We start from the raw sequence: 24187 nt of genomic DNA on the forward strand, positions 1-24187 counted from the left end.
GGATGTTAAGATCTGGCTAAGCCAAACCACCGGTGAGGCTAAGTTTCCCTAAAACTCCCCGTCCAGCCCCTCTGCTAATTCAATGACTGGGGTTTCGGTCTTGCTGGGAGTTCAGGGTGTGGGGGTGAGAAGGTGTCCTGTCCTACCCGTCATTCCCTCTTTGAAGATCTATTTGGCTACTCCACCCCCATTCTGCTTTTTGCTCTGCATCTGCAGATCTCCTCTAAGCATGGGCGGAAATCCGTTTCGCTCGCGGATTTTGCGGATTTTCGGTAAATTCGCAATCCGCGAGATTCGCGAATCTCCCGCAAAATCCGCAAATCCGCGAGCAGCGGATTTTGCTCGCACTGTTCGCACTGTTCGCGTGAGTTCGCGGCTTCCCAGTACAACTTCGCGCCCCGCGAATAAGTGCAAAATTGCAGAAATACGATCTTAGCAAAACTGAAACTACTTACCAGGTTCAAAAGTTCAGGCTCATCATTAGTAGCCATTTCCTGTAGTGCTTCCTGAGGGGCCCCTCCAGAGTTCAGTTGCCAGTTGCAACTATTATGTGACCCTGCTCTGAACCTCAGAATAGTTACACATATGCCACAAAGGTCCTGAATTACAGCTAAGGGAGACAAGCAGGAGCCAGGCTGGAAGTTCAAATCCATTAATCAGCCCCTAATTCATTATTGTCAGTTGGGGCAGGGCAGGTGTTGTAACTAATTTTGCAACAATGAAAGCACTTAGCAAGTGCAAAAGATCACTAATCAGGAAGCACTAAGGAAGCAGGTGCCAGCTAAAAAAATATTCTGTGACACATTAATCAGCCCCAAATTAATTCAGGTCACTTGAGGCAGGGAAGGTGTGCTTGCGTTGCCACAATAATGTACACTGACTGGACAACCAGAGGGTGCTGTGATGAAACAGAGGGTGGCATGGGTGGGCCAGAGGGTGGCATGAGTAGTCAGAGAGTGGCAGTGGTGACAGAGAGTGGCAGTGATGAAGAAGAGTGTCCCAAACAGGCTGGACACGTAGAAACAACAAGTTCGCGAAACTTGCGACCCGACAGGTAAGTTCGCAATTTGCGACATTGTACAAAACCCTCGCGAACTGGCAGAAACCTGCGCAAACACAACAAAAAAAAAATCCGCAAATTCGCGAGAATTCGCGGATTTTGCGGATTGCGAGTTCGGAAATCCGCAAAATTCGCGAACGCGAGATTCGCAAAATTCGCCCAGCTCCTCTCACCAGCTGTCCTTTGTCTCTAAGCAGGCCATTTCACACCTCATCAGAGCAGTTTGGCTTAGCCTGTCAAAGGATGGCCAATCAAGAGATGATACTGGAAGGCTGGATTTTCGTTCATCAGAGACAAAAGGTATATAACTTCTTTTCTGTGACAGTTATAATACATCTTATATTATTTTAATACTTTAAGGTATATTTGTAGCTCACTCCTATCAATGGTTATGCCAATGTGCTACAAAGGGGAACAAGTAATTGCAATTTGTTCCCCCACCAGGGCATATAAAACACCCTGACTACAGTTAAAAGGTACCCTGATCCTGGAGCACACAGGGAAGACCTTGGGTGACATATGTAAAAATAAAGTAGTTTAAGACTTTTGAAGTACTTTAAAGTCGAATTTTCATATAATGTAATTGTAAAAGCAGCCTGCAAAAGCAGGGCTGCCTTTAAAATGACAGCAGGCAACACCGCAGTGCACAATTAAGAGCATTAAATCTGCTGGGCATCTAAACCTACATGCCCCATCATATACTAGAGGCTTACATATAGGTTGTCATACCATTTGTAATTACACCTAATTACCATATAACTTTTACACAGAGCACTGGTCCTGGGTCTGGTTAGCAGAGCCCAGGGCACAATCAGAGTATCAGTCAAACAAATGGGGTGATCAGGGTATGAGGGATGACTCACTCATATCTTCCTACATCCTCTCTATCTATATGCCCTTCTCCCTCTCTTTCATACGTCTAGTTATTCTGCTCTCTTTATGCGTCTGTCACTCTCCTGCATCTTGCCCTGTACCATTTCTCTTACTCAGCAGTGTCACAAATAACAGTCCTACCAGATAAGAGCACATACATAAAGAGCAGAAGAGGGACAAGGCAGGGGAAGAGAATTTAGGAGAAAATTCGATTTGAAACAATGGAATGCTGAAGACCCTTCGAGCAGTACTTCATTTTCACTGCTACAGAACGTAGTCTAGTAGTGATGGTGGATATATTTGTGATTACAAATATTCAGCAACTAAAGCAACAATTTTAGGCACAGCTTGAATATATCTTATTTTAATATTATGTTCTAGTCAACTAAACATTTAAAAAGTCTCCCTTGGTATATTTTCTTTCAATCCATTCAATTCCATGTAATATGTTGTTGCAAATAAAAAAATAAAAAACTAGATCAAGGCTCAAAAAAATATGGCTTTATCAATGCTTCTTCAAGCTTTCTTTAAGGACTGTTTGGCTGGCTGCCACAAGGCAGCTACATATCTCAGCTGAGCCTGAACTCATTCATATGGTGATTTTTGCATGTCATGATGAAGTTGAAGGTTCTCCAAATTAGCAGAAAGCCACTACAGTTTCACCTTGCCTACTCTTGTAAGTGGTTGTTCACCCAAAATGGATGGCACATCGGACTGCAGGGAGTTATGTTTCTTCGCCGTCACCTGTGGCAGTGGGGAAACAGTAGCTCCTGCTTAGCCACATCTTCTCTTCTCTTTTCCTTAGGCTGTATGCCCTGCCTTTGGACCGGTGGCAGGAAGGAATGGGAAGTGGAGTGTGGCATTGCAAATAATTACTAATGTAAGCGGCTGTTGCTTGGAGCCATGCATGAGCCACGCTTGGCACTAGAAAACTTCCCACTGAAAAGGTATCTCCTATTTAACAGCAATCTTTGCGGTTAGCACATTTGCAATTTGTTAAATTTTAGTTGCAAGTTTATCCAAGGGAGCACCACGTTGTCAAATCATGTTTATAGGGCATTCCATTTTAATACTTCTATGGATTTGTTTAATGGTTAGGTCTTGGCAGCCATTGGGCATAGTACAAATCTGAGCAGGAGGCATTATCTTGTGCTGTTGAAGGGCAAGAATCTATTCCTAGGGGTTGGGTAGTATTGTGCCTAGTGGGTAGTAACATAATTTGAGACTACCTAGAATTTGAAACTACCTACACTGTGAGAAGTTGGTATGGCGAATGGATTTGTAACCATTCTATGTATGATGTTGGGTAGAAGTTGCAGATGAGACCTTGGCCACTTAATGGAGTCTTTTGTCTCACTTTTGTGGTGCCGGATTTAATAGCACTGGAAGTTTTGGTAGACACACCCCATTTTATTCTATATGACACGTACAGCCCTTTAATACCATTTTAGTATAGCCTCAGGCTAAGGCTTAAACTCCTTCTTACCACATGTATTCATATTTTTAGCTGTCTTTTGAATTCTAATCTGAGACTCATCCATTCAATGAATATGAGTGATTTGCAAAACATCTGCTTATTTTCCAAATTCTTGCCATTAACATTGGAGGACAATATTGGATTGATTAGGCATATTGGTTAGGTGTTTCATCCGGTCAGCCACTGAAGTATCCAGAGAAACAACTGGAAGGCCCATCCCTACCAACGTGAGGTGACATGTTAGTGCTCTTTCCGTTAAATACATCACAACCTCTGAGGCTGTCTTTTTTTGTTGTTGTAATTTTCAAAACATTTATTTGGAAAGAATTGCACAGCACAATTACATAGTTCCACAATAGCAGAAGACTAAGCACATCAATACATTGCAGCACAGCAGAGATAGTTGCACACTTGTGTCACATTAGAGCCAATGCCATGGAGATTTCTCATAAATCCCAGTGAGGGGCTAAAGCAGATGACCAGGGAAGGCACCAGGCATTGAGGGGAAGGCAGGGAGAATGGAAGGGCCATGAACAAGAATGGAGCAGCTCATGGACTAACAATGGCGGCCGCCGCGGGCGGGGAGCCGGCGGGTAGCGCGGAAAAAGTCGCAGAATGCTGGGGGTCATGGCTTGAAAGGTAGGTAACAAGTGGGCCCCAGACCCGGCTAGAAAGAGGTTCCAGAACTCAAACAGGAGGTTCTGGCAGGGGAATGCTTCTTCAAGCCAGAGGGCCGCCTTAGGCGCAGGCCTGCAACCCCAACACATAGAGACCCTATGCCGCGCGAGGACCAACAGCATGGCGGTCAAACGGCAAGAGGCATCCAAGCAAAATTTAACAAAGCCTAAGAGGCAGATCACAGGGTCAGGTTGGAGTGGTGACGAGGTGATTTCGGAGATAATTGCACAAACCTCTCGTCAAAATGCCGAGACCCGGGGGCACAGCCAGGCAAGATGAGCGAAATCAGCCGCGGGCGCGGAGCAGCGCAAGCACCTGTCGCTTGCTACAAGACATAATCGGTGAAGTTGGGCGGGGGTGCGATACAGCCTGTGTATGTATTTGAAGAGGCTGTCTTTAAGGTTGGTCTTTCAATGCTCGGAAGACTACTAGAGGAAGTCCGGCATACGTGTGTTTTTGTGCATACTTTGAATATTGAAAGAAGGAAACTTAAAATTAATTCTTCTTATCAATGTTTTTTTACTTTTTTTTAATAAACATCCTTTTGTTTTTTTACACTGGTTAAAACACAATATTTAATCTGTCCTTAGTTTTAACATGTTCACTGATTTATATTAAATTTGGCAACTTTTTCTAAAGCCATAGAGCTTTAAGCATTCCTATTTAGTTGTTTTACAAAGAAAACAATTAGCAAGTACACTTATTTGCTGATGATAACCAAGTTTCAGAAATATGACATTGTTAAACCAGAGTACACCCTTTCCAATGGGAGTCCAGTGAACATACAGTCACAAAGGAACCAGGGGTCCTTCATTCTAAAAGATCGGACCGGTCGCTTCTCCTAATTGTAGAGAGCACCAATACCAAATCAAAAAATCAATGCAGAAAATATTAGCACCAGAAACCTAACAAATCTGGGCAATACTAGGATTCAAAAGAGCAAGAACAAAGGTATATAATTGCTAAGCCCTGAAGTTGCCTTTGTGGTATGTAGAACCAACGAAACTAAAGAACAAGTTACTTACCTTAGGTAACAATATATCTGTAAGAGACATATATTAGTTTTAGATTCCTTAACTTAGAATTACCCCCAGACACCAGACTGGATCTGGAGAATTTTTCTTCAGGAGTACCCCTGCGCGTTGGTACGTGGCGTCGGTCGATTCCACGTTCGCCGTCGTGATCGCCGGAATGACTTTGCGGTATCTACTTAGACTCCGCCCCTGCACGCTGACGTCAGTTCTCTACATGACATTCCATGCCAGAAGCGCAGATCCATGCAAGACACGGACCACTGGTGCACAAAACTAGAGTCTTGAAAGGGAGTCCCTTGCTCTAGAAGTCAGTTCGCAGAACAGGGAGGATGGGTGAGGCGGTAAGGAATCTATAACTAGTGTATGTCTCTTACAGATATATTGTTACCAAAGGTAAGTAACTTGTTCATCTGAAAGAGACTATTAATATAGATTCCTTACCTTGGAATAGATACCCCAGCAATACCAACCCCTGAGGTGGGTCTGTGAACCAAGTTCACACCAAAAGTCCTGGAAAGCTGAACGACCAAAGAAGCCGTCTCTGGACTTGGCAATCCAGGCAGTAATGTTTAATGAACGTGTGCAATGATGCCCATATGGCAGCCTGGCAGATGCCATTGAGGGGGACTCCACATCCCAAAGCTGTATTGGCTGCAGTCACCCTGGTGGAATGGGAGCGCAACCCTACAGGAGGCTCCTTTTTCGCCAAGGAATAACAGATTTTACTGCACAGAACGACCCTTCGAGAGATGGTTCGTTTTTGCGTGGCCCGACCTTTCTTGGTGCCCACATAGCTAACAAAGAGCTGATCATCCACCCGGGATTGTTTTCTGCAATCCAAGTAAAATGATAGTGCACGTTTTGGATCCAGATGGTGGAGCCTCTCCTCCTCTTTAGAAGGATGTGGGGGTGAAAGATGGTGGGCAATGTGATGGTCTGTGCTATGTGGATAGAGGTAACCACATTGGGAAGAAAAGAAGGTCTAGTACGAAGGATAACCTTGTCCGGATGAACAGCAAGGAAAGGGGGTTTGGAAGAAAGAGCATAAAACACACCCTGGGAGCAGAGGTGATGGTAACCAGAAAAGCAGCCTTTAAGGTCAAGAGTCTGAGAGGACAAATATATAGTGGCTCAAAAGGAGCACGCATAAGATAAGTTAAGACCAGATTCAAGTCCCACTGGGGCATTACGAAAGGAATAGGAGCAAAAAGGTGAGTAATGCCCTTAAGAAATCTATTTACAATAGGGGACTTGAAAAGAGAAGGCGAAGAATGGCCAAAATGGCAGAAAGATAACTGCTCAAGGGTGCCCAGAGCAGAGCCCTGCTGGGCCAAAGAAAGAATGAAGAGGAGAAGCTCTGAAAGTGGGGCAGAAAGGAGGATCTACCGCCTTTGCTGTGAAGCATGCCACAAATTTGTTCTATTTACAAGCGTATACCGTTTTAGTGGAGAGACGCCGGGCTGCCAAGATGACATTACAGACTTCGGGAAGAAGGTCAAAAGCGGTCAACTGTCACTGCTCAATCTCCACGCAAGGAGGTGGAGACTGGACAGGTTTGGATGCAGGACCGTCCCCTGCTGCTGTGACAGAAGATCCTCCTGAAGAGGCAGCCTGATCGGAGGATCAATGGCCATGTTCAAGAGCTCAGGATACCAGACTCTTCGTGCCAGTCCAGAGCCACAAGGATGATTTGGGCCCGGTCGCGCTTGATCTTCTTCAGCACTCCGAGTTGAAGTGGTATAGGCGGAAAGGCGTATAGAAGACCGCGATTCTACTCATGACGGAAAGTGTCACTGAGCGAGTGCCGCCTTGGAAATTCCAACACACAGAGCTGCTGACATTGCGCGTTCTCTTCGGTGGCAAACAGATCTAACCAAGGCTCTCCCCACTGCTGAAAGAGACCTTACACCACCTCCGAGTGAGGACGCCACTCCTGATCCATCATACACTGGCAGCTGAGTTGGCCCACGCTGGCGTTCAGGGAACCTGCCAGGTGTTGAAGCACCAGGGACATGCCCTGATGTTCCAACCCCATCTAGAGGCGGAGAGTCTCTTGACATAGGGTCCACGACCCGACCCCGCCCTGTTTGTTGCAGTACCACATGGCAGTGGTGTTGTCCATGAACACCTGCACTACTCTGCCCTGGACAGAAGGAGGAATACTTTCAGTGCAAGACGGATCGTCCGGAGCTCCAGAAAGTTGATGTGGAGCCCGGACTACGCCGGAGACCAGAGGCCTCTGATCTCTGCCTCTCACATGCGGCCACCCCATCCCAGAAGTGACGCATCTGTCACCACCGTGGAGTCTGGTTGTGGAAGGGAGAGGGATCTGCTGTTGACCCAATCCTGGTCCATTAGCCACCACTGCAATTGGTGTGCAGTGCCCTCTGAGATCTGGATGACATCGGAAAGATTCCCCTGATGCTGCGCCCACTGGAACGTCAGGTCCCACTGCAGAACCTGCATATGCCACCTGGCATGATCTACCAGCAGGATGCAGGCGGCCAAGAGGCCCTGCAGCTTCAGAGTCATTCTCACCGAAATCTGGGATAGAGGCTGAAACATCAGTAACATAGCCAGAGAGGATAAGCCCGAAACTGCACTGTATCCAGAACTGCTCCGAGGAAAAGGAGCTTCCGAGAGGGAATCAGGTGTGACTTCGGCACGTTGATAGTGAACCCCAGTGAATGCAGGATGACCGCTGTAGTCTGGAGGTGGAAGACGACGCTTGGGGTGAGCCCGTCTCAACAACCAGTCTTCAAGATAGGGGAAGACTGGAACCCCTGATCTGAGCAGATGAGCTGCGACCACCGCCATCACTTTCGTGAACACACGAGGAGTGCTGGTAAGGCCAAAGGGGGCCCAGTAAACTGAAAATGCTTGTGGCCTATCGTGAACTGTAGGTAACGCCTGTGGGCTGGCAGGACAGGGATGTGGAAGTAAGCATCCTGCAGGTCCAATGCTGCCATCTAGTCTCCAGGGTTGAGTGCAGAAAGGACCAGGGCTAATGTCAACATTTTTAACTTCTCTTTCCAGAGGAAGCAGTTGTCGTCCCTGAGATCGAAGATAGTACGCAGGCCTTTGTCCTTCTTGGGCACCAGGAAGGAGTGGGAGTAACAACCACAACCTACTTCTCGGACAGGGATTTGCTTGATAACTCCATTGGCCAAGAGAGCCGTAACTTACTGACGAAGAAGAGACAAGTGATCTTCCGACATGTGATGGAGTGTTGGTGGCATGGAGGAAGGAGTAGGTTCGAATGGGAGGAAGCCTTTTTGGACTATCTGTAAAGCCCACCTGTCCGAAGTGATGTTGCGCCAGTGGAGGAGGTGATGGCAGATCCTGCGTGCACCAGGAGTCGAACGACTCGAAAAAGAGGTCGAAAAACACTAGCCAAAAAATTACAAAGGGTACCACTCTCTCCGGATCTGTGCTGGAGGCGTGGAAAAAGAAAGAACTGAAGTCATCGCGCATTGGCGGTGTCTAAGTAGATATTGCGACGTCATTCCGGTGATCACGACGCCAATGATGAATGCAGAGTCGACCAACACCATCCACTGGCGCGCAGGTGGACTGCTAAAGAAAAATTCTCCAGATCCAGTCTGACGCCTGGGGATAATTCAAACATAATATAATTAATAGTCTCTTTCACATTAGAAAATCAAACAAATGCAATGTAAAGAGTAAATTCCCTATTTTACGAATCAATAGGAAACATATTTACCTATACTTTAAAAAGCTTTCATAATCCTTAAATGGTCAACGATTTCACTGAACTTAATATTCAACTTGTATAAATATAGTATTTGAACTTACTTGCTAAAAGTCCAACTCCTGCAGCAAGTGATCCAACCCACGCAGTCTCTCCTTTCCCTGCTTTAAAAATATCAAGCCATTCAACATACAAGATGCCAACTGCAAGTGGGGATCCATATGCCAAGAACTGAACGAAGAAGGAGATGGTGACAATGACCCAGCCCCATCCGCCATCCGGAGGTTTTTGAAGCATGATTTTCTCCGATAGAATGTATCAATTTCTATTGAAGGTGCTATGCAAAAAAAAAAAAAACATTGCATCAAAATACATTTCATTGCAAAAGGCTGCAACTCTCTATAGTCTTAAAACATTTGAACAACCAAAACTGGAAAAGTATTTTTTTTAGGCTAGACGATCAAGATATTACAAATACCCTAGTTACCTTCCCTTGTTGGTGTACACAAATAATTCCTATCTATTTGGCAGTCATACTATTATTTATGTTTAACCTGTTTTGTGAATGCCTGTTTTCATTATTAATCGTGCTTGGTAAGTTTTGAAGGGCAGTAACTGTCATTCAGAGCTTAGGCCATACCTGTGAAATGTTGGCTATAATTGTATTGTAATTTTCTGCCCTTGTTTTTATCCAACGAAAATAAATGATTTCATAAATTATTCTCAAATGATTTGATTGATTGTCATTTGATTGTGTACTGTGAGAAACAGCTTCTTGACATCCAGTCCTCCTCATATTTAGACCATTGAGTTCCAATGTTGTAGCACAACTACAAAATATAAACTGGCACCAATTTGTGCTTGAGGTTTTCACCCTTCCCCTCTAGCTTACTTCCACAGTCAAACATAGTAGTAGGCTCTCTTCTTGTTTTTATGCAGATAAATACAAATTATTTACTAAATAAATGATCTGAGTTTTGAAATCATAAATACCAGGGATCACATCTCGACGTTTCCATCACACCAAATGTAATTTTTATATTACCAACCGAACGCGATATATCCTTTATATTCGGTAATCAATAATGTCACCTAATCTTACTTCATTAGGCAACATAATTTTTTAGTAGTGCCCATGACGGTATACACTTTCAAAGCAATTACGTCATTACACCATAGGGGCACTGGACGTTGTGTGGACTACTTGTTGAGCATCACTCCTTTGTCATGACTACTCTCCGCGATTTTATGAGGTGTGGATATTTAGTTGCAGACCTTCCCTGGAGATTTGGTGTCACTGCATACTGTGAAAGATGTACGTTACACAGGAAACCCACTTCCAGATGTTTTTACTACAGTGTGATTTGCAAGCATGGCTCCAACGCTGTACACCATTCAGCTTGCCTCAGTAATAAATGTAGTGTAGTTTACCAGTCTATTGTTGGTTATCCACAGTGTCTAGCTGAATGTGCTCTTTGAGTGGTTAATGCATACCTGTTGACCTCGGACTCAAAATGGTGGCTTTTGTGAGGTGTTTCAGAAGGGCAATCCTATTAAGGTCAGTAGAGAACAAATTTTTATTTGGATGGTGTTGAAGGCCATTAAAGGATGGAGAGACAATGTCTTGGGTAGGTGCAGACCAATAAAAGGAGTGTCACAAACATCACAAGTTGGTAAGTTCACAGATATGGCAAGTGCCACGGACGCTGCCAAAGGTTATGTCTATTGTCAGTTGATTGCTTTTAGAATGTTGGTCACAAGTTTAACCAGTTGAATTACTCCCAGAGCAGAAAGCCTATATCACTGTCACACATATTGGACAATGTCTTCAGTGATGTCATCAATGATGTAATTTGAGATGTCATGAGTGATGTAATATGTGAGGTCATAAACAGTGCACAACAGGTACAAAATTGTAGTTCACTAAATTATACCTAGCATATTTCAGGGTCAGGAGTCCTAGAAGGCATTTAGGAGTCCTAAAGTTAGGAGTCCTAACTTCACTACCCCTAAACTGAGAAAAATCCTAACTTTAAGACTTTCGGTATTCCCAGATGGAATTTTGGAGTCCTAAAGTTGGGAGTCCTAACTTCTGTGAATACCGAAATTAGTAAGTGCCTTTTGTGAATACCAAAATGGTAGTAAGTTTAGGATTTTGTCTTAAGTTAGTTCTGTGAATCGGGCCCATGGTATTTGTTTTTATGACTTTCTGTATTTGTCCTTATTTTGTTTTAAAGGTATTGACATGCATTCATATTTATTTTTAATTTGATGAAAAACGACATGGCAACTAGTATCAATGTTGCAGCTTTAGAATGTCTGTCAAAACCTTTTTCCTCGGCTCTTATTATATTAACTAAGCACTATTTAATAAATTAACCACATTCACTCACTTTCATAATCCAATCACAAATGTCTTAGAATTTTGTAATCTATGGGAATGGTCCTGTTTGCATGGGGAAAACAATCACAAAGGGTGGATATTTTATGCACCCAATAATCAGAAAGTCCACACCCTTGGATTTTTCTCACTCTTAATTTCGGCAGACCACAACTGCTGAAATTGAACAGGTATTATGGACTGACACCAAAACTCACGTTATTCCCCACTGTTACTTGTAAACTTGCAACAGGTGCTACTTATCTGACTCGATAAATTCTAATATTTTGGGGTATTGGGTTTTATTGGTTGAGATAAATAGTATAGTACTCTCCAAGCTGCACTTAATTTGGACTAGTGTATTGTATTGCAATTGAATTTATATAGCGCTTACTACCCCTGACGAGGCGTCGAATCACTTTTTGGGCGAGTAGCACGCTACTACGGGACACCTAGAGGATTAGTGTTGAATTAGTATGCTTCCCTTCTCCATCGACGAACTGCTACATAGGACTTTGAGTCTGTGACAGATGCTCACCAGGTGTGATTTTGGTGCCGGAGGTCAAGCCACAAATCTAAGTCCAGCAGGGGCTGAGTGTCAATGAACCCAAAGGACATACTAGACTGCGAGGCGAAGCTCTACATCGGCAAACATTGGAAGAGTCCTCGTTGTGGCCAAGTCCAAGGTTCAGTTTTGGCTTCATTCCTCATTTAAGAGCCACAGGAGTCGATACCGGAGTCAATCCTCTTTGCACTTCAATTTTTCGGGTAAGCAAAAAAAGTCCAAATGGAACTCAGCCTCTTCCCGCTACTCTTGAACTACTGAGAGGGGCCGAGGATGGCCCCATGCCTCTCGATCTCATTCCCAAATTGATCAATGCAAGAGTCCATCCCTAGACCTGTTCCCGCAGAACCTGAGTTTCCAGGGCCTTTTGCGAGACCAAGGTAGATCCAAGAGTTTCACAAAGATATGCTTTGAGTCTTCAGATTCCTTACGACTCACTCTAATGCGCCTTTGGAACCTACAGAGCTAGGAGGTCCTCCATTTGGGTCAGTTGGACCCTCTAAACCCATCACCAGGTTGCTTCTGGTGCTCATACCGACTCCGTCTCCTTCTCCACATCTTACACCGGTTCTCAAAACGTGACGCCAATGCAAACTCCATCAATGCCAGAGGAAGAGGTTCAAGTTGTGCACTTCAACTCTGAGTCAGTGCCACTGCTACCTCGACCGAGACAAAGCTTTGTTGCTGTCGAACTACAACCTGCACCTCTTGACTTCCTTCCTCTACAAAGCAGATCTCACACATTATATATCTTATTTGGCACAGATTCTGACAATGATTATAAAACACAGCTAATAAACTGGCCAACCCTACCATAAAGGCCCGATATGATGACCTACAAGATGCAAGTGGTCTATGCACCTCTCCTGGTTCTGTACTACTCACACATCCACGTCTTGCCACTGAAGAGAGCGCTTCTTTTGCAGTAGTCAGGAGAACAGCAAAGTTCTCAACCTCCAGTTTCCCACCTTAGAAGTCAAAACCAATACATTGTCTGAAGTACTCCAGCTGCGGCAAACTACTATTGATCCTCTACTAACATGTAATGAGGCCCTCACTGATACCCTCTGGCTACATACCGCCTGTAGTTAGTCTGGAGCCTGGCCAGGGAAGGCAGGGCATCTGTGCACTTCAAAGGCATGCCTCTAGAAGCTTCTCCCCACTTCAAATGCACGACTGTACATAAAAGAAGGACTTCAGACACCACCACCTCAGTACACTTGTGAACCCAAGGATACTCTGCCAGGAAGAAGTATTTCTGTGCTGCTGAAGGACTTACACTCCACTAAAATGCACTTTGCTGGACTCCTGCTTTGCTGTGCTGACCTGTGCCCTCTTGTTTGGGTGAGAAGGAGTGGACCTTCATCAGTCGAACCCAGATAGACGCCAAGGACTATTTGGCTGACATCCTGGTCTGAAGCCTCAGGGACATAACAGGCTTCCAACCATCTTGCACCTGCCCCTGGACTCTGCGATCTGTTAGTCTACCCTGCCAAGTGGTGCCACCCTAGTCCTGGACTCTTAGAAGTGTGTCTAAGGTGCTTTCCATCTGATCAAAATTGACGCATCTCCTTTGCTGAGTGGCACATCCCCAAAGAGAACCGTGGCATCGCCACTACTGCATGGACTGGACCCACTGCAAAGACCATCGCCATCTGCAGCTTCTCAAGTCTGACACATTGTCCCGGCAGCACAGCACACCCACAGATTCTCGCTTCTCTTGTCAGCGGCAGTCTCGACGAAGATGCTGGACTCCACATCGTAGCCTTATTGCTCTTGGAACTAACGCATCGCCAGCTGCACGCCGCATTCCCAACACCAGACATAACATCGCAAGCTCGGTTGAAGGGATCATCAATCATGATGCAACAGGACCTTGCACTGCAGCCTCGCTGCATCTCAGGATCGACACATCGCTTCGACTGCGTGGCACATCTCCGACCTGGATCCACGCACTACTCCGCAACCAGAATTTTAGGTACCTTGTTCAGCTTGCCTAACTGGGTTCCTGTAGCCGGACCACACTCTATCGCGGTTGTCCAGAGCTTGTGATCTTTGTCCCAGACTGGTGTGACCATATATTCCCAATAGCACTTTTTGGCACTATTTTCACTATAAACTTTAAATCTCCTGTTCGACTACTTGGATTTTGATCTTGTTTTATGTATTAAATCCAGCTCTATCTTTCTAACTGGGTGTGGGATCCCTTTTGTGCAGTGTTTTTTTACTGTTTTACTGTCTGAAGTGCCTCACAAATACATTACACATTGCCTCTAGGTTTAAGCCCGACTGCTCTGTGCAAGCTACCAGGGGATTGAGCACAGGTTAATTTAGGGTTTGCTTGTGCCTTACCCTGACTGGGATTGTGGTTTCTGCATGACATGGGCCCACACACCAGTGAACCAGTAACCCAGTTTCGAACAAGTGCCCTTAGAGGCCACTATTGTATTAGGGAGCTTAGGCAAAGGAGTTTTAACAGTTGACAATTGGTTTGCAACAGTAGGGTCATGTTAAGGTCTATACTAATAATTGGTGTTTGCTTGATAAGTTTATATGTTTTGATTAGAGAATTTAGATGCTATTTAACAAACAAGAGGAATGAGGAAAGAAAAGGGATAATCAGAGAAGAATTAGAAATGGAAGAGAGAAGAATAGAAAGCATAAAAAGTTGAAGAAAGATGAAATCCTCAAAAATAAAGAGAACAACTCGTGAAAATGAGAGTGTAATCTACAGATTCTTTGTAGAGAATTTGTGATGGTTAATCAACCATCAGCAGAGGCAAGCAGGGTTTTCTGTATCTCAATCTTTGAGTGTACTCATTCAATAATCCCCGTCACTGGTCATGCATACCTTTGATGGTTGACGAAGAGAAATGAGGAGCAATCATCCATATAACCAATACAGAGTTAAAGATTTACTATTGAATCAACAAAGAGTTAAAGTGAGTCAAAAGGTTTTATTTTCAGATCTATTAAGTTTTTATCTATATTTTTATTAGACAGTAACCTTCAGATTTCAGCATTAGAAATTAATGTAATCCATCATTCGATATTTAGTAATAAAATAGAACAGAATGTTTGTCAAAATCATGGTCAAATTAGTAACAAAACAACAAATGTGTTCCAGACAGGAAACTCCCTATTCTAGGTGGAATTTGGATTAAGAGAATAAAGGTGTCAGTTCAGAAACTCATAAAGAGTTCTGATGAGAGAAAAATCAATGCATAAGTATACTATAAAGCCTTTGCATTATAGCTGGAAAGGACTCACAGCTCAAAATAACAGACAATTCAAGGAATAATCGAATTAAGCAGCCTCACAAAGAAAAGCAATGGAGACTCAAAAGGTGAGTCTCTGGCCAGATCCGCCCAATTGGGATCTGAGGTCTATGCTGTGCAAGCTCTAAATTACTCTAGGAACTAGCACTGTTATAAACACACAAATTATATGTTGCAACATTATTTTCTTTTGTCTTCTTCATCCACCAATAGAATATCAAAGTCCTGGGAACTGGTTCACTACCCATGCTCTCACCACAGCATAACAGACTTTCAGACATTAGTCCTAGGAAAGGTTACAATGTTGTTTTCTTGTGGTCCAAAACTTCTTCCATGAATCATTCTTCATGCTGTTATTGTCACTTCCCTATAGCAACCTCACTATCAGTTGTCTAATACAAAACAAGTGTCCATTCACTATCTAACGGTAGGCTTCTGAAGTTGCAACATCTGCAGCAAAGAAAAGAAAAACATCTTGCACAACTATTTAATAAGAAAAACAGGCCTTTCTGTGTTAATGCATCATTTTCGAATTAACATGGAAACAGCAGTGAGGCTAACTTAGTTCTGCACTTTATTTAAGTGCAGAGCTGTAATAGTTATGTATGGTCACCTACTACAAATTTTCTTTTCTTCATTTCGCATGTATTATTTTTAAACATAAAGTTGTGCACAATATTAATGTGTTCAACAGCAGATAACATTGGCTGCAGCACTCCATATTATCATAAATAAAAGTAAACGTGATTCTAAAGCTGCATTCATCTTTCTGTGCTCCAAAGGATCTCTCAGTCACCATGTAAACAAACACTGGCTCCTCAAAGGCATTTCTGTACAGCTCACCTGCCTGAGAGATTTCACTCTGCTCCTGCGTCCAGGATTGTGCGAGGAACATTTCCCCCTGCCTGAGAGATTTCAATCTGCTCCTGCGTCCAAAATATGCACTTTTGTTGCTGTATGCTGGATTTGACCCCTTTATCTTCATCAGCCAACTGAGAGGCCTGAGGCCAGTTTGAACAAGGAAGTGAGTCTCAAACAGGTAGGGTCTCTTCGTCAAGGACCAAACCACAGCAAAGGCTTCCCTTTCAATGCCACTCCAAGGCTGTTCCCAGGGGAGTAAACTTCTCCTAATAAAACCAACAGGTTGGTCCTGGCCATCATCACTGGTCTGGGATAGAATTTCCCGTATCCCATGTTCAGAGGCATAAGTCTGCATAATGAACTACTTCGTATAATCTGAAGCTTTTAGAATGGATGCTGAGCACATTGCTTCCTTCAGTTTCAAAAGCCTTTTTAACAGCTCACTGTTCGGTTTAACTTCTTTGGTTGCTTCTTGGAGGTCAACTCTGTGAGTGGTGCCGCAATGGCACCACACCTCTTCACAAACCTCCTGTAGCACCCAGTCAAGTAAAGGAATGCCCTGACTTGAGTCTTAGTTGTTGGAGCTACTCAGTCCACAACTGTTTGGATCTTGGGCTGTAAGGGTGGAATTTGGCCTCCAAACACAAGGTGGCCCAAGTACACAACAGATCCCTGCCTTATCTGGCACTTGCTTGCCTTGATAGTGAGGCCTGTACTCTCCAGGGCCTCAAGGCCCTTTCAAAGGTGGATCAGGTAAACATGCCAAGTAGAGCTATAGACAACAATATCATCAAGATATGCTGCACTAAAATACTCCAGTGAGGACTTTGTTACCAACCTTTTCAAAGATGACAGTAGCATTCTTTAATGCAAATGGCTTTACAGTAAACTGGCAAAGAATACGGATTTCTCTTTTGCTCCCAGGGTCAGATCAATCTGTCAGTACCCTGAGGTTAAATCAAAAGTACTGAGAAATTTGGCGGCCCCCACCTGTCAATTATTTCATCAGCTCTAAGGATAGGGTGTGCATCTGTCTTGGTGACAGCATTTAGCCCTCTATAGTTCACCCAAAACCTTAGCTCTGATTGACCGCCTTTGGGACGAGTCTTGGGGACTAAGGCCACTTGGCTAACCCAAGCACTTTGAGGGTTCTAGCAGTCCCTAACCTCACCTGCCTACAGCTCTGATGCTTTCCTTAACTTGGTCTGACTGTGTATTTTGCTTTTGACAGGAGTGCTGTCTGCACTGTCCACATCATGGGTACACCAGGTTGCCTGATGCATGATCCACATGTTTTAGCACACTATACAAATTGAATGGCCTCGGTTCAAGGCACCGATTGACTGTTACCAATTTAATTTGACATATTCTACCTTTTATGTAGGTTACACACGTGTCTCTGTGCTCCTTAGCTTTCTGGGTAAGGCCTTAAAGACAGTGTAGCTTATAAAAACAAAACAAGTGCATGGACCCAAAAATGTTCTTAGGTGTTTAGTTCAGAATGCTGGGGTTTCAGAATACCAAAGCTACCTAGTTGTGATGCCAACAGCTTACATTTCCCATCTTTTTTTTTATCTCACTCTTGCAGGTTCTTTTTCATCCTTTTCTTCATGTTTTCCTGCCATTCGCTTCCCCCTTCTCCTCCCTTTTTGGCTTTTCTCTTGCTGGGTAAAGGTCCGATGATAAAAAAAAGAGTTCCTGTCACCCGCTGCCCCCTCTTGCACCCACCAGGACAAATAAAACACTGTTTAAAGATGATGCAGTTAATGTCATGCTGCTCCTTTTCTCTGCTTTTTTGTGGGAAGGTACCCCAGGCATTTGAATTGCGATCCGACCGTGTAGATAGAACAATATTGACATCAGTCAAGGAGTAATTTTGAGAATGGGCTCCCATGAGGAGCCTAAGTACACTGTGAATACCATGCTAGACCAAAGCCTGTACATGCAAACTTATTTCACAAGGCAAAAACAAGGAAGAACAAGTGAATGGCAGCACTACTCCGGTGGCTGTGGACAGTTCCCTGACCTGTCTCATGAGGTCGGGCCGCGGCGTGTCTGCAGTGTCTTCTCCCTCTGGGCTTCAGCCACGCCAGGGGAATGAAGCTTGTGCCTACAGGACAATCCCTGGTCTGTGTTTTCCAGAGAGTTGGAGACCGCGTTCTTGGGGGCCCGGAAGTGGCAGAGAGCCAGCCATTAATAACAAGTCACGCAGACACCCCCCCACCCCCCACCCGACTCTTCCCTCTGTCCAATCACTGCTCAGGCCTCCTCTCCGCCACAGAGGCTGATGTCACTGAAGTCCTGGAGAGCTGCAGTCAATCCCGGCGCAGCCCTCTGATGACGCGGCGGGAACGGCTGAAACTTTGAGCCAACCACAGCGGGGCACGGAGGTGACTTAGGTGGAGCAGGCAACGGCGTCCCAAGGTTCCCGGGCTGCTGGCGGTGCTTCTAATGGCAATGTTGAAGCACTCTCACACGGCGGTGAAGTTGGGGGGTAAGTTCACACACCATAAGAACCTCGGGCCAGGAGCGGTAATCTTATTACGTACAGCGCTTTCCCTGCAGCGCTTCCCAGTTCTAAATACGCAGACTCCACCCTCCGCGCGTGTGTGTGTTTTTGTGTGTGTGCATGCGTGAGTGTGGCTGTGTGTGATTGAGAGAGGCTGTGAAACGAAGGCTGGGGATGTGCACGGCACCGTGCGCGCCCTTGAGGACAAATCTGAGACAGCAGAGGCGCGTGGCCGAACGCTGTCTCAGATTCCCTCGAAAGTGAAAACAATAGGTCTTTCGCTGACGCTTGACCTAAAAAGGCCTTACCAGGTGGTGTGCCATATTCAGGGCTACAGCACTGCATGTAAATGAATAGGTTAAATAAGATATAAGGGGAGAGGATGTTGCCTAACGGCTAGGGCGGTCGACCTCAAATCTGTGGAACCGGGTTTAAAATGTAAATGTATTGGCATTTATATAGCGCACTACTTACCCGTAGGGTCCCAAGGCGCTTCGACCGCTGCGAAACCCTTCCTGGCTTCCCTGAGAGATGGTCCCTTAATGGGTATCTCCAGGGTGAGACCAGGCATCCCCGGCGGTCTGGTGGGGCCGTTAGTGAAGATGAGGCAAGCTAATGCCCAGAGTTGCCGAGTGTGATCGCTGATCAGAGTGGGCACCGAGGCGAGAGAATTATCGAGTCCGCTGACCCTGGTCCAGAAACCTGCCGCGCCGGGAATCGAACCCTGGTCCCGGGCCGTCCTCTGCTCTCGGGTCTGCCGCCTCTAACCAGTGAGCCACACTACTTCACAATCTCGGCAACCATGCTCACCATCCTGTGATTCTGGGCAACTCACTTAATCATTATCATCATCAAATAAACCTATTCGACAAATTAAGTCATAAAAGCATTAAACAAAAACAAATAAAGGAGTGGATGAAAACAATTATCACAATATAATGTATAACCTAGTTAAAACAGCGTGACAATGAAGATTGACCTTTAAAAAGAGAAGTAAAATATGTACAATTTACTCTAAAATCAGTATATTAAAACCAGTTATTGGGCACAATAAGTTTTACAATTTTCAAGGCGAAGAAAGGGCTTCCCACCAAGATCGATCACGCATCTACCAGAACGCCTCCATTAGAAAATGTAATTAACTAATTCACTTTTCTTAGGTTTGGCGAAGGGAATTAGATCTTAGCGCCCACGACCGCCCTAGATATTTTGCCATTGCTATAACAATGGATACTGTTGTATCAGTGTGCAAAATTCTTTAAGCACCACTGTCCCTTTTGTTCCTAAAAGCTTACAGGTTGGTAACAACCAAACTCGACGTGGAGCATAGTATCCAGCACAAACAAATAGTAAATGTGCCAGAGATTCGACGCTATCCTTGCATATCGGGCATGCTTTATCCCTAGATGTGTTCCAACTAGCTGTAAATGCTCTCAGTGGCAGCGTGCCTACCCTAAACTGGAAATATAATTTCCGGTTCAGCGGCTTTGTAATAAGATCCCAATATGCCTCCATCTTTGGGATAACCTTAAATTCCAAAAATTGACCAGTTAGAGTAGAAGACTCGCTAGTTCGGAGTGTGTTATGCTGGACCCATTCCCAGTACTTATCTTTCAAACATTTCTTAGTGGGGAAATCCCCACTAATCTCCCCATGCCTAACAAAAACAAAATGAATGTGTCCTTGTGTAACACAACTGGTGCTCATGTAAAGCGCTCCAATACCTTTGGGTCAAGTTTGCACTATAATAAAACTTTTAAAAAAAAGGAAGGAATAATTCATCTTTTACTCCTTGTAAGATAATGCAGTCACCCTTTTGCCACTGCTATAATCAGGGAGAATGAGGGGAAGATTGTGGCGTTGCAAAGAGGCAGAAAACTAAATTGCTGATCTGTATTGAGTGGCTGCACGTCGTTAAAGAGGCCAGCCATTAAAAAGAACACATCTTATCATTTTCCCCAATAATAAGGGTCGGGAATGTCCCTTTGTTTGATAACGTCTGATTGGGTTGTAAAACCTAATGTGACATCAAGTACAATTCCCCTGTAAAAAGTAGTATGTGCGAAAGACGAAAAAAGGTGCAAGGGCGGCTCAAGGGGCGGAGCGCTCCAGTGGAAACTGCAAACCAATGAATGGAGTCAGATGCCAAATAGGGGTAGTGAGTCCTGGAAGACCCACGGTTCAATAGTTATCTAGTGCCCCTATGCATTGCAACCTGGATCGGTGGAACAGAAACTATCCATGTTTCAGGCCAGGTACCAAGAAAAATAACTTTAAACCTCAGAGGTTTTACAGCAGGTTCAAATAATGGGGTATGTAATTTGACAATTCCTTATGTTATTATTTCATGTAGTAAATTGCATTTAAGATAATTTTTACCTTCAACCCTCTTTCCTTTTCTACTCCGTCTGTTTCAAATAGATTTTAGTTTCAAACTGTGCATGAGAATATACATGGAGGGGATAAGATAAAAGTTACGCCAGCTTGATGAACTCAGCCGGTGGACAGCAAATCTACACTTCAGTTAGGAATATCACACCTGATGGATGATGTCATCAATGATGTAATTTGAGATGTCATGAGTGATATCACTGATCATGTCATGAATGATGTCATGTGCGAGGTCATAAGCAGTGCAATGAGGGCGTACATTTTAGTTAACTGAGGTAAATAGAACTGCTGAATTTCTATTGTTTGGTAGGAGTGAAGTGTGAGCCTAACTAGAACTTCCCTATAACCTTGTTTTTTTCAGTTAAAAAAAATATATCTATGAGATTTGGCAGTTTGATTTCTGTGACGGGTGATGAGCTTCATGGATGGATTATATATATATATTATATATATATATATATATATATATATATATATATAAAAACCAAAGTTGCGGTAAATCACCATTCACGCTCACGAGTGGGTCGGAGTAGGGCTCCTGGTCACCCACTCAATTCACGAAAGTCTTCCATTCATTCGAATAGACGTCTCCGACATTCAAAAGTTGCTGTGCACGCAATTTTCCTGCTGATTAAAATTGCGTGCACAGCAACTTTTGAGTGTCGGAGACGTCTATTCGAATGAATTATTGACCGAAAAAAACCAAAAGGTTACAGAGACGTAGTGGGGGCTGGTGGATTTTGAGTGGTGGGGCGAAAAATGTTGTACCCTAATGTAATGAGTGAGCTGCAAAAGGAGGGTGCGGGGGGGTTCTCCCCCACAAGAAAATGTAGAAAAAAATTGATTCAAATGGTGGGTTTGGCACCACATATTTACTGCACATTGTTGGAAAAAAGGGGGATCCAAATATAGCGATTATGAAAAAAGGAAGCAATAGTAAGAGGATGGGGAGAAAGGGAAGGGGAGCAAAGTGAATGAAGAAGGAAGAAGGGAGGGAGGGCTGGAAGTGACATAGAAGAGGGAGGAGGAAGGTTGTGTGAATGATGCAAATTGATAAAGCACTGCATCACGCATGCTAAGCAATCAGTGATTACTGGTTAAGCACGGTTTATTCAAATTTACACTCTAACTCGAGCAAACAGCAGTGGCCATCTTCTCCTACATGCGCTTTCTAACATTAAAGGCAATCCTGGTTCCACTAGATCGTCAGAGACAGGGCCTCAAATTATTCGAGTTGATGTGGATTAACAAAAAAAATATGCAATCCCTATTTGTGAATTTACGTTGAAGTCGGAGTACTTATGTTACATGACTGCGCCCATGTTATCGACCAGACAAGGATACCGGTCAGAATCGCCCACTGGGATTAAAGTGTGCAGGTATCTGCGCATGCGCTCCACTGACCCATCTGACTAGCTGGCCCGGCTATGCTGGTCACTGCTGTGCTTCACTCCCCAGTGAATAGGTGCTTCTGGCTCATAAGGTTCATAAAGGTCGTGAACTGGTTGTGTTCAGGGGTGCCTGCACTGGTGATGTTTCTGGTGGGAGAGCTCGTCACTAGAGAGACAGGGTCCATGAAAAACCACAATCACCCAGGTTGCCCACTGCAGATTCCACTGTCAGGCGCTGCACATCTGGGCTTCAAGGGGCACGCTGGGCGTCGCGGCTGTTGCAGTCTGGGGCTCCCTAACTCACCTGGCTTTAGTGCATGCACAGCACCGCTGCCCGTTCGTGCAGCGCCTAGAACCATGTGCATCACTTTAGTTACTACTCGCGATGGTGGCGCACTCACTCATACGGTTTTAAAAGAAAGGGAGAGGACCTACTATCCAAGGGACAGGGTGCCAAAACTGTAACAAATAGAATAAATATTCCCTTGGAATCAACTGTTAATCAATGAGTCGCATTCAAACATACACTATGCAAAATCCTTTCATAAGAGAATATCTTCAAAAAAGAATATCTTCAAAAAAGAATATCTTCAAAAAGCCCCACATATAATTATAACAGTAGCAGTAAAGACTTCACAGCAGGTCCAGTGGCCCGAAGCCTTTGTGCGCCATGGGCAGTCCGGGAGATGTGCTCTGAGCAGCGCAGGCACCTGGCGCGCAGCACATGAGGCAATGCTGCTGGGCGTCACGGGTTCCCACTGTAATGTTTCTCATCACACAGGCTATGGTATTTTGCACGGTTTTGCAGCTTATGAGAAAGCAAGGAGCCCCAGGGAGAGAGAGGGAGTTGCCACAATCCATTCCTGTCGAAACAAAGCCACGGAGAATAGTTGCGAAATCAGGCTTCTTGATGGATGGCACAAGTCGGAGCAGCTAGAGACGGCATAGAATGAGGTTCTAAATTCTGTGTTTTAATAACCCCAAGTTATATGAATGGGTGTGTGCTCCTGGCTGCATGCAGCCTACATAGAGAAAAGGGAGAGTGCGCATGGCTGCTTTGGTCGGCCCCAGGCCGACCCAAGCAATCAGGGCCCACAACATTGGGCAAGCTACTCCGCCCCCCCCCCCCCCCGCCCTCGAGCAGGACCGCCCTTCCAGAACCAGGCACTCCAGGCACTTCTGCTTTCTCGCTGTGCAAGATGCAGAAACATAAAATGGTAGTTTTACGATTTTATGTGCACCCCCACGCCCCTATGGAGGAGCCGCCAGTGCAGAGACGTTATAGTTATCCTCAGGTTTCATTCATACAAAACCAGAGAAATTCAGCAGTTCTAGTTAGCCGAGTTAACTATAACTTGCATCCCCGCAATGCACTGCTTATGATCTCACATATTACATCACACATGTCATCGGTGATATCACTGACCATGTCATCTCTGATGAGATGAGAGCATGGGCCTGCTCTGAGAAACTGTTCCTCATGTGCAAAGCCAAGAGGCTCACTCAGGCTCAGTGCACCGTACATATATGTAAATACACAGCATCCAGCAATGATGGGACCAGTAGTTCCAACTCCAGCTTTGACAGCCGCTTACTGAGCATTTCCAGGTTGTGCCAGTTGACCAGGACACTGGTGGTTGCAAGTTAGTATTAGTAGAACCTTCCAGATAGGTCTGTGCAGGGTATTCACAAACCCAGAGTCACTAAGTTACCCAGCCTCACTTGCACTTGGCCCCTGACATGGAGGAATGTGTTGAGCTGCATGGAATTCATTTGGATGAATGTGCATGTTCAGGAAGGTTCCACGCCTAACCGAGATTGACAAAATCAATCAATTTAGTATTTTATAGTGTAAACTGTTCTGATGGGGCCTGCAGCACGGGAGATGACCGCTATGGGTGGGGAATACAGGAGATGGACATTAGGTGCTCATGAAATAACCACACTCTTGCTCATGGTCAGAGTCGGAAGTGCCGCC

General features: G+C 44.7%; 1 protein-coding gene across 3 annotated transcripts in view; it reads right to left on the bottom strand.

Moving 5' to 3' along the window:
* SLC16A9 (solute carrier family 16 member 9) overlaps positions 1-24187 on the bottom strand; it is a 246081-nt gene that overhangs the window by 78523 nt on the left and 143371 nt on the right. For all 3 annotated transcript variants that reach the window (XM_086921751.1, XM_086921752.1, XM_086921753.1), the window contains exon 2: positions 8939-9171. In XM_086921751.1, the coding sequence (XP_086777877.1) occupies positions 8939-9131 (193 nt within the window). In that variant the 5' untranslated portion in view covers positions 9132-9171. The remainder of the gene's footprint in view (positions 1-8938; positions 9172-24187) is intronic.

This window comes from Lissotriton vulgaris, chromosome 5 (genome assembly GCF_964263255.1).
Source record: "Lissotriton vulgaris chromosome 5, aLisVul1.2, whole genome shotgun sequence".
In the NCBI taxonomy this organism is placed as follows: Eukaryota; Metazoa; Chordata; class Amphibia; order Caudata; family Salamandridae; genus Lissotriton; species Lissotriton vulgaris.